The sequence below is a fragment of the Zootoca vivipara genome, chromosome Z1 (genome assembly GCF_965207765.1).
Source record: "Zootoca vivipara chromosome Z1, rZooViv2.hap1.1, whole genome shotgun sequence".
NCBI lineage: Eukaryota > Metazoa > Chordata > Lepidosauria > Squamata > Lacertidae > Zootoca > Zootoca vivipara.
This window is the reverse complement of record NC_142583.1, coordinates 59,625,498-59,637,109: the sequence shown is the minus strand read 5'-3', so window position 1 is coordinate 59,637,109 and position 11,612 is coordinate 59,625,498. Positions and strand designations below refer to the sequence as shown.

At 44.5% G+C, this 11,612-nt stretch overlaps 1 protein-coding gene across 1 annotated transcript in view; it reads right to left on the bottom strand.

Moving 5' to 3' along the window:
* Nucleotides 1-1,944: 1,944 nt before the first annotated feature.
* The window catches only part of SNCA (synuclein alpha), a 48,629-nt gene continuing 38,961 nt past the window's right edge, over nt 1,945-11,612 (bottom strand). Inside the window, exons 5-6 of the mRNA XM_035112606.3 lie at nt 6,525-6,614; nt 1,945-4,248 (exon numbers count right to left, since the gene is read on the bottom strand). Of these exons, the coding sequence (XP_034968497.2) occupies nt 4,216-4,248; nt 6,525-6,614 (123 nt within the window). The 3' untranslated portion in view covers nt 1,945-4,215. The remainder of the gene's footprint in view (nt 4,249-6,524; nt 6,615-11,612) is intronic.

Here is an 11,612-nt window from a genome sequence, read left to right as displayed (position 1 = left end):
GCAGTCTTAAGACGATGGAGCAGCTGCTGTTCCCCTCATTCTTCATGGATGTGCCAAGGGCCACCAGTTTTGGAACCCCAGATCTAGAGGGAAAGTTATGGTACAGAAATCTTACCTCAGGGAAATGCCTGTGTTTCCTCTCTGCAAAGCACTTAAATCCCATGATGGTGTACCACATCGAAACCCTTCAGCTGTGAATATTAAATGACATCCCAGTCTATGAGAAGAAAAGCCTGATTTCAACACATGTAATTAGGAGTCACTAGAACACCAATTAAAGCTGTTGAAAAAGTGGGGGGGGGTGCAACATGTAGGAAGAATAGTGGGATAATTTATTATTAGCTCTTGCTGATTTGAGGAAAGTTTGCTGGCTTTCACTTCTGTGGGAGCTGTTTATAACTTTGGATGAATCCCACTCCCATTCCATTGAAATATTTCACATCATTCGGGAGAGGGCTGGGGGGGTGGAAGAAAAGTGGGGGGGGGAGGTGCAGCCAACCATTTAACCCCCATTTGTCTGCACTCGTGGTGCGATAAAATTCCCATTACCACTTGGTACGATAATAGCAGGCAGATACAGACGGGCACCTGGCAATTGGTAAATAATCACTGTGTGCATGCAACCATTTCATAAACCAATTGACAGAGCACATATTCTCTGATCAATGATTCCAGTCACCAGTGTTGTAAGGCTGATCTGTAAGTGGAATCAGAAAGGTGTGAGGGTAATCAGCAGGTAGATAGGCAACAGAGCAAGCGAGGGCAGGCAGGCAGGCAGGCATAGTCAAGGAAGCTTTTAGCCCAAACACATGAGGGAAAAGCCAGAAGTCACTCTTTAGCCTGGGGGAGGGGGGCATCCTTGCAAGGAGATCTTTTCATTCTGCAATGGGGACCCTGAGGTGGGTGACCGGAGCAAAAGGCATTATGTGGGTTCAAGGACACAGTCCAGGCAGGCAAAAGCACAGAAGGAGGGTGTGATGCAGGGTCAATGAAGGCTGAGAAGAGAGGGTGTGGCTGGGGAGGGTATGTCCTGAGGGCTAGAGAGAGCCACGGAGGGCCACCACATTCAGGCCACAGGACTCAGATCCTGCCCCCCCCAACAAAGATGGGGTAGTACAAGGCAGGACTGAACATTACAGGTTCCAGCTCTAATAGCTCTGGACATACAAGGTACTGGGCCAACTATATTGTCTGCCAAGTGATTAGGAGAATTTCACTAGGTGTTGGCTGCAGACATGTGGTTAAAAGGAGGCTTTTTGTCCCACTAGATTTCCAAGCGGTTGAATGCTAATTTTGGAAAAAAATTACTGGTTGGTAAGTGGCTGTTCATGTCCAAGCAGAGAGAGAGAGAGAGAGAGAGAGAGAGAGAGAGAGAGAGAGAGAGAGAGAGAGAGAGAGAGAGAGACTGGGAACGAGCATTTCTGCTTCTTGCTTCCTTACTTAAGCTCAGTTATTCTTCTCCAACCAGCTTTGCTTATTGCACAGAGCTTCTGGTTGCTTTCAAAACAAAAATGCAGACACTCTGGTCGGCCCTTTGACTTTTGTTCATTCGATCGTTGGAGGATTCAGTTTGGCCAGGGTCAGCTTCAGCTCCGATACCTGAAGTCTTCTGTAGTTCCACAAGCAATAAAGTCCCCCTTTCCCCAAGTGTTTTGTCTACTTGTGTGTGTGTGGGGGGAAGGGCTGTGCAGGATCTAGAGGAATTTCATTGAAATGCAGCATATTACTCGTTCACAGCATCTCTCTCTTTCTCGCATGGTTGCCATGGAAACCATGGCAGCCTATGGGCAGCCGCCTTTCCGGCCATCTGAGGGCAGGTTTTTCGGCAGGCGTGTGAACTGGAGGCTACTCCCACAGTGTTATTGCAGCTGGCCTTGAACTGTGAGTGGTTTGGCTCCTGTGAACCTAGATGAGGAGGAAAATATAACTGGAAGAGACCAACGCAACTGACTCACCTTTCTCAGGTGAATTTATGCGCTTAATATAAGGACAGTGGTTCAGAAGCACAATATGATGGCAACTTGACACAATGCGATAAATAATTAAGACATCTTCATGCACATCTATGAAAAATACATTAATTGTGTGTGTGTGGTGCATGCCTAAGGAGAGGTCTCCTGTTACCAAGCGTGGAAACCAAGATCCTACTTTATAAAGTCCTCTGTTTTGAAGGCACCCTCCTGTAGTTGAAGTCCAAGTCCAGTTTAAAGCTAAACAAAACTAAGGAGAGAAAGCAGGAGGTGCCTGAAAATGGTTCATCCACATTGAACAGCTGGACAGCAGACAAGGCATGCACACAAGTCACCTGGTCATGGAAGGTGGCTGTTGCACATGCTGTAGTGAGGGGCATCAACTGGGAAGGTAGACCATGGAGGAAGAGGAAAACTGATCCTAAACCTCTGCTGCCTTGCGGGATATCTCTGGGAGATGAAAATCCAGAATGGAGTCCCTAAGATGGTTGGACGGCACCTTCTACGCCTCCTTCCTGTAACCAAGCTGGTGCCAAACGCATTGCTCTGTTTTCCTTTGGACCACATCATCCTGTCATCTGGGCAGCCCAGGATCTCCATACAGGCTTGTGCCCCAGGGAGGTAAGTTTGGTGCCGTTGATGCAGCAGTTTGACTTCACCCTTGGAGGTGCACTCTATTGCTTTTGAGACAGACAGATGCCAACAATACTCTAGACACCTGAAATGGCCCCTGTTTTCCTGCCCTTTTGCAGGCAGTGAAATCAGAGGAATTTAGCAAAGTTTCCCTATTGGGCAGTGGCACTCCCTTGACCTCCCGAAATTTGAGTCGCTGTTTACTGAGCTGGAGAGGGGAAGAGGCAAGGGGGGCTCAGAGGCTTTCCTGATGTCAAGGTAAATCCTTAAGGGCCCAATTGCACACTGGCAACCCTAGCTTTTGCATAGCCTCAGGATTTATTTCCTACACCCAGCTTTGTCACAAGGATCAGTTTGCTTGGAAGAAGAGGGACTGATGGGGATTCCAGCAATCTCCCTGAGTTTTGATTCCCCCCCCCCGCAAGGCAAGACAGGGGACAGTGTCCATCGCTGGTTCTTTTCAGGGAGCTGAAAACATGTACTGTATTTGCTGTCATTTAGTATGTGACAGCCGGTCACGACTGGACCTAATGGTCAGGGGTCCCTTTACCTTTACCTTTAGTATGTGACACAACCAAGGGACCCAGGTGGCGCTGTGGTTAAACCACTGAGCCTAGGGCTTGCTGATCAGAAGGTCGGCGGTTCGAATCCCTGTGACGGGGTGAGCTCCCGTTGCTTGGTCCCAGCTCCTGCCAACCTAGCAGTTCGAAAGCACGTCAAAATGCAAGTAGATAAATAGGAACCGCTCTGGCGGGAAGGTAAACGGCGTTTCCGTGTGCTGCTCTGGTTTGCCAGAAGCGGCTTTGTCATGCTGGCCACATGACCTGGAAGCTATACGCCGGCTCCCTCGGCCAATAACGCGAGATGAGCGCGCAACCCCAGAGTCGGTCACGACTGGACCTAATGGTCAGGGGTCCCTTTACCTTTACCTTTAGTATGTGACACAACCCCAACGTGAGAATTTATTGTGAAAAAGGGGGAGCTAATTATTTAACACCAATTTTGAACAGATAACATTTTATTTATTCCAGTTGGACACCGTTATTTACAATTGCAAATTAGTAAAACATTTCACAAAACAAGTAAGATCCCACAGTAAATATTTATAGGTGCATAGTTCATGCTCAATTACTTTATATATATGTATATATGTATAGAAATATATTAACAACTTTCACAATAATGTTATCCTTTGACAGAAAAAGAAAGATCATAGGTAACAGTTTAAAAAAACCTTGTGTTTAACAATACCAAATTACCGACAATCTCTCAACAAAACATGTACAGCATTAGAAAGAAGGAGTAGTAGACACTTAGGTGTTTTTTATTTTATTTTTTTAAAAAAACTGCTTTCGGACTTTTTAGAACTTGAAGCCACAATATCCAGACAACAACAATGGCTCTGAGACCCAGACCTTCGTTTCAGAGGGAGGTCGGTCGCTGAAACGAAAACTGGACGCAGTTACAGATGCTCCGATCATTGCTGATGGAAGACTTCAAAAGACACTGTACAAACTATAAAAAGTAGTTCACGACTGGGCACATTGGAACTCAGCACTTGTACAGGACAGGATGTCTTTGCCAGAAGCTAACAGAAGGAAGAGAGTTGAATTCAAGCCTCGGGTTCATAATCCTGGTATTCTTCCTGTTGGGAACAGCAACATCAGCATTGAAGAAGGAAGAGGAGGAGGAGGAGGAGGAGGAGGAGGAGGAGGAGGAGAAGAAGAAGAAGAAGAAGAAGAAGAAGAAGAAGAAGAAGAAGAAGAAGAAGAAGAGGAGGAGGAGGAGGAGGAGGAAGAAGAAGATGAAGAAGAAGAAGAAGAAGAAGAAGAAGAAGAAGAAGAAGAAGAAGAAGAAGAAGAAGAAGAGGAGGAGGAGGAGGAAGAAGAAGAAGAAGAAGAAGAAGAAGAAGAAGAAGAAGAAGAAGAAGAAGAAGAAGAAGAAGAAGAAGAAGAGGAGGAGGAGGAGGAGGAGGAGGAGGAGGAGGAGGAGGAGGAGGAGGAGGAGGAGGAAGAAGAAGAAGAAGAAGAAGAAGAAGAAGAAGAAGAAGAAGAAGAAGAAGAAGAAGAAGAAGAAGAAGAGAGAAAACATCTCAATATATAATGTGCTAGTTCACACTAAAGTGGTACTTAGTTTCAGGTGGTTGCTCACTAGGGATGTAGGAGAAGCATCATGTCACATTCTTCTGCATCGCTTTAATGCACAGAGTGGGAAAATCTTATGGGAACTACTTTGCACGATGGCAAATACACCATCTTAATGGAGACAGTTCTTCAGAAAATTCTGTAATGCAGTGACATTCACAGTCCATTAAAGGCTAGAATTTTGTATTTAATTTTAAGCAGGTATACATTCGTAGGAACTTGACTGAAGAACGCAAGCTATTAGAGGGGGAAGTGTTTTGCAGGGAGAACAAAAACCTACAATTCTAAAACAGCTTTTGAGAAATGGCGTGGCCAAGGAAGCAGCCTGTGCATGTCTTTTCACACTGAATAATAATATGAATCATGTTTGTGTTTTCGTTGGTACTGGTTTAGGATCTGAAATTAAAGTCCCTTACACTGAATTTACCGGTATTATAAGATAAATCACAAAGAAGGTGGCTCCCCCCCTTGTTTAAATATGAATGCAAATTAAAAAAACACACGTGCTTTTGAGTGAAGAATTTATCTTTGGCAGGCTTCCCCCCTCTCTTTTCTTTATTGTTCTGGTATTGCTTTTGGGCTCTGTCGGCATGAGGGGCATAAAAATGGTTTTCATCCTAAGTAAGTGTTTTCATACCACCCAGGAGTACTGAGGAGGCATTGTTTGTTTGTTTGTTTTAAAAAAAGTTTTAATCATTAATGCATGTTATTTTCCTTCTATCGTGGGGGTTTGCAGTTTGACAGCATAACCTTAGGTGCATTTACTTTGAACTAAGTATCTCTTTGTTCAGTGGGGTTTCCACCTAGATAAATGTGCATGGGATTATGTATGTATGTATGCATGTTTGCTTTTATTGCATGCTGGAGCAGTAAGTAGTGTGGTCTTGTGGAAAGGTGCAGGGCAGTGGGGGCAGGGCCTGCCCACCCATGAGGTGCGATGAACCCACTGCCTCAGGTGGTGGAAACTGAAGAAGGAGCATGCCTGTGGTCACCCAACTGTCAGGGACTAGGCAGAGGAGGTGTAGACCACCTCCCCATCCTGACCCTTCCAGGGAGGAGGAAGAGAGACAGTATAGATTTACAACAGGGGTCTGAGGGAGGTCACAGCTGAGAGGCAGATGAAGGAGAAAGTCGGGAAATCATGGGAGAGCCAGAGCAACACCTGGCCGACATGTTGTCATTAGAAAGCATTCTAGACCCTCCATCTCCCAGAACCCGGCGAGCTTTAAAAGTAGGAGAGCAAAGAGCTCAAAGACAGAGGGCATATAGCAGCACCTGTGGAGGAGGTGATGAGAATGACGAATGAGGAAGTGGGAGAGACGGAGTGTGTGGAGATTCCCTTGGGACAATGCCATTATCCAAGAGACGGGGTTCTATAGCCTCTCTCTGTAAAGAGTGAAATAAAAAAGGACTGTAATAAACTTTTCCTTGTCTTTCTACTTTCCTGGGCAACCAGATGGGAGCTGCTGACAGCATCCTATGGAGACGCAGCACTGGTTTCTGGCGAGATCTCACAAAGAAATTCACGAGAATGTGTGAGATTTCAGTGAGATCTGCCAAGATGTTGCCAGAAACTGGTGCCACTGCCAGCACCACTTCTCCATGGGTGGCAGCATGTGGTGTGCCCACAGGTTTCTTCCGTGAGTGCAGTACATGTTTATTGACAAACTGGTTTCTAAATTTCTCCCAACACTTCAAGCATAAATTACCAGGACGTCTATCATGAGGTGCCCATTAATAGTATACTCTGTGAGAACCCATCAAAGAAAGATTTTACCTCAGGAGGCATTTCGTAGGCCTCATTTTCTGGGTCCGCTGGCATGTCTGTGTTATCCATCATTCCTTCCTGCGGGAGGCCTTCTTCATTCTGCGATTGTAAACCAGAGGAGGAAACAATAGCATGGCAGATTTCTTCTTAGTTTAATTTGAAATACAACCCACCACTTCCCACTTCCAATAAAGCTATTTGTTGCACAGTTGGGTCAATGGAGTATTGAACACAAAATGTTCCATCAGCGCCACAGAGAAAGTGGAAGACAGAAATTTCCCTTAAACGGAGACCTGCTCCTCATTCCCCCCCCATTTTAAATTTTGGTAAACATTTCAAAAATATTTAATGAAACCCGGAAGGCTAATGACAATGTGGGTGCAGCTGTTGTTTCTCACAGGCTTCCATATAAATTATAAATCCATCATGAAAATTAGCACAGTACTTCTTACTCACAATGCTTGTAAAGGTATATTTGTGCCAGCGGAAGTAATTCTGTCCTCTCCCCTCCCCAACAGCCAGAAGGCCCTCATCTTGGTGGTAGGGCTTTGCATGCAGAAGGTGCCAGATTCACTACAGCATCTCCAGTAAAAAGATTCCTTGTCTGAAGCCCTGGAAAGCTGCTTCCACTGAGCTAGGAAGACCCATAATTCTGCATTGCAGGGGATTAGACTGATCCCCCATAGTCCCTTCCAACTGTACAATTCTATGATTCTATGACTCAGTATAAGACAGCTTCCTAACACAATTAATGGCTCTCCCTGCCCCAGCATGCACACTTAGTGCGTGTACCCCATGGACATGTATGTGCTTCAAAAGCAGTTATTCTACCAGGGCCGTCTCTAGGCCTGGGCTGGGTGGCGCAACGCACCAGGGCGCCTGGCCACCAGGGGTGCTGAAGGGGTGCCGAACGGCTGGTGTCCGGCTGAGTGCGGCAGCCTCTCAATACGTCTTTTTACGGTACATTTCTGATGATTTGTGCCCATGATCTTATAGGGACAGTTCTACACAAACCCTCACCGTGATCAACTCCTACCTGGAAACATGTATTCCCCACTGTGGAAGGATGTGTGGATCCAGAATTGGCCTCCACAGTCACTTACGGACTCATTGTTAAAACTGTGCTTATGGAAGACAATCTTACTCGGCTACAAGTGATAGAAGGAAGAAGAAAGAAGAAAGAAGAAAGAAGAAAGAAGAAAGAAGAAAGAAGAAAGAAGAAAGAAGAAAGAAGAAGAAGAAGAAGAAGAAGAAGAAGAAGAAGAAGAAGAAGAAGAAGAAGAAGAAGCCTATAAGCAACTGGTGTTTGGAAGCTTGACTGCCTCCACAGCTGGAGTACAGCCATATGTGATTTTCTGTATGTTGTAAGCCACCTTGAGCATGGTTTTAATTTTGGAAAGGTGACCTACAAATAAAATGATTGACTTACTGATTGATCTTGGCTAGTAGCCATCTCATCTATTAAGTTGTCTGATCCTCCTCTAAAGCCATCTAAAATGGTGGCCATCACTGCCTCTTGTAGGAGTGAGTCCCATAATTTAAATATGTGCTAATTAAAGAAGTGCTTTATGTTACCTGCGCCTTTCTTCCAACAATTGGTTTTATTGGATGTCCATGAGTTTGAGTGTTATGAGACAGGGAGAAATAACATTTTCTCACCAAACAAGCTAAGTCAGGGTTCGACAACTTTTTTTGGCCTGTGGGCACGTGGATTTTTGAGCAGGTGCTGTGGGTGCCCTCAGCAGCAAAAGCGACGGCACTAGCAGCGAGTTGCAGAACCAGCGAGACCATGCGCCTGCTGCCACTCAGGGCCGGAGTCTCGCTGGTTCTGCAACTCTAAAGCTGTCACTTTTGCTGCCTCGCATGGAGCTCCTGGCTGTCGTGCTCACTGCTGCCTGCGCCCTGGACCATGAAGGCTCCGCGGAGAGCGTGGCCAGAGCCCACCCACCCGGCAGGTGAGCCAAAGAGGAGGAGAGCCATTCGCCCTCCAGAGTACAGGGCTCCCCCTTCGATGTTGACCTCGGCTTGCTGCCAGGCTCTAAAGACTTGGGAGCGGGAAGTTCGCTTGTCTTTGGGCCAAATCGTGTGCCCCACGTGACTGCCCGCCCCCTGTAGGGAATATGGGGCAAGCTCCCCTCTGGACTCCCCCTTCCTAAAAAAAGGTCAACAACTCTGGGTCTGGGAAATGGGGGGCATCGGAGGGATCTTCGCACCACGGCGCCGGATATGCTTAAGACAGCCCTGTCTTCTACTGCAAATGTGGTCTGTTGGTGGTACATTGTTGTTTGCCTTGGCATAGATTGATTGATATTGGTGTGCCCGTGCAGCATGTAGATGTTCTTAACCATGGACTAGATCACCTTTCCTGTACGTTGCAACCCTATGATTCCCTGCTTAACAGCTTTAACAAGCGCCAGGTTTGCGAGATGCACGAAGCCATAGATCATTCAAAAGCAGCAATTACTGGTAGGCCAAGACATATTTGACAGTCAAGATGGAGTAAATGGAGCTAACAGGGAAATCATGGGAAAGTGGCCCCTTCGTCCTGGGCTGAGATACCTAATGAGCTACTAGATGCAACATCTGTCACTGACATATAAAACAGGCAGCAGACAAGCAAGTCCTCAGTCATACTTTGTTGATTAACCTGTCTCACAATGTCTTCTGATGGCGATCTTCATTCCAATTTAGATCAAGAACCTTGGCAGCAACATCTGTTTCAGTTTTATGTTCTAAATTCTGCCAATTGGCTGGCTTGGTTTCTCCTATAAGTATTTGAAGCTGCTGCTCTTAAAACTGTTGCCTTAAGCCAATTGAAATGAGATGAGACGACTTTAAACCAGTGCTTTTTTCTGGGGGGACGCAGGGGCACGCATACCCCTAAACATTTTGTGAATCTAAGTTTGGCCTCATTGAGGGGCAGCATTTCAATATGAGTAGGAAAATGAGAGTACCCCTAAACATTTTTTTAAGGAAAAAAGCACTGCTTTAAACTATCACCAGCAATGGTCTTACAAGGGGCCCTGCAACCCAAATATTTCCAAGTAGCCCAGAGATGGGCAGAGGAGATGCGAACAAACATCATTTGAGTACTTTTGAAAGTACAGCATAAAAAATGCAATCACATGTTCATGTAGGTGGGCAAAGCAATAGCTGCAAATAAAAGATCATGCATGTTATAGTTCACTTTATTTTCTTATATAATTAAGGACATGAACCAAAGGAATACATCACTACTTCACTACTTCACCTTTGGAGAATTCAGTCAAACTAGAAAGTTTTGGAATTATAATCATGTTACAGTGGTACCTCTACTTACGAATAACTCTACTTATGAATGTTTCTACTTACGAATGGAGCTCCATCCGCCATCTTGGATGTGGTTTAGATAGGATTTTTTCTACTTATGAATTTTTAGATAGGGTTGCTTCTACTTACGAATTTTTTCTCCCAATGCATTCCTATGGGATTCGACTTACAATTTTTTTCGACTTACAAATGTGCATTCGGAACGCATTAAATTCGTAAGTAGAGGTACCACTGTACGTCTATATAGAGCAGTCCATAGCACATTATCTGTGACAAGCGAGTGATAGAGCCTTCTTTCCTTCCTTCCTATTTGAAATGCTTCCAAAGCAATACAAATTCTACCAAACCTGTTTATTGGAGGTGACTGCGGCAAAGGTGTGTGTCTAAGACATGACCACTCTTTGAAAGTGTCCATCTTTTGACTTTTTTTATGACCACTGCATACCCTGTTCCTTAAAAAAAATAACACCAGATGAATTAACTTTCATTTTCACACACTATCCACTTTAACATCTACTTTATTGATTTTTTAAAAAGTTTTCCTTAAAAAAAAAAGATGTTGGGTTGGATGTAAAGTAAGTTAATTACACTTCAAGCCTCACTGATTTCAAAGGCAACTAAGCGCTACTAATCTGTTCTGTATTGAACCCATAATAATTAAACATTTGTGAATTCCTGATGTTTCCCCCACAAACTGCACAATCCTATGCCCGTTTATTCAGAGACAAGTCTCACAGAGGTTCCTGGGGATGTAGACAAAGAGTTGTGGTCACAAGCGATTTTTGCACTAGTCATGTTGCATCCCTTCGAAACCCCTGGCAAAAATTATCCCGAAGGTGGGTGAATTTGAAGAATTTGGTCTCCAAGGTTACAGATACCAATAACTTAAAATAAGACATGAAACAGCCCCCCTTTTAAGGTATTTTACCCCCCCATCAGAATGCTTATTGACGTTGAGGTTTGTGCTGATCACGAGCTTAACGTTTTGTGTCTGCCTTCCCTTTTCTTTTTAAAAGCAAACTTTCCTTTTGGGAATGAAATGTGTGTCAAGCGAAACCCACTTATAAATGGCTCTTGAGGTTCCACAAGAAAGAACATGTCTGCCTTCTAATGCCGTCTGTAGAAGGAAAGCAGAAAGCATCTGACTTTAGTAAAAACCATTTTTTTCTGGCTGAGTTGAGGGCAGAAAATCATAAACTGCTGGGCCCCACTAGATTTTCTAAACATATGCCTCAGCTACCTGACAGGTTATTCTGGACTGGTCTGCACTGAGCAAATCAAAACGACCAGGGTAGTAGCATTCTGGGGCAGTAAAATGTGTCACTTCAAAGAAGAGGTACTCACATTACTGAATGCTCTCTTACAGGAAAAAGCTCCCTGCAATTATAAAACAAGCAGAGATGTGAATAGGCTGGGCTTGAACCTCTGTCTGTTTTGCTGATTTATTTTTTAAAAAAACTTGTAACAGGCAGTTTGTTGCATGGGGGAACATTCAAAAATGGAATCCACCACATGCAGCCTGAAATAGTACACTCCATGCTACCAGCTCTGTATTACAGTACTGTACCTGTAGACCAGGCCATATTCTGATGCACCTTGTAGACCAGACTTAAGAAAATAAACATATATGTCTTAAATTAGGTAGAAACGTGTGCATAAAAAATGAATATATTCAGGAAAATAACTTGCAAAATTCATATTAGGAGAAATTGCTTGCAAAAGTGCGTACATTAGGCAAATCTGCAAACTAAAATGTTTTTATCAGGAGATATTCATATTGAAATGCTG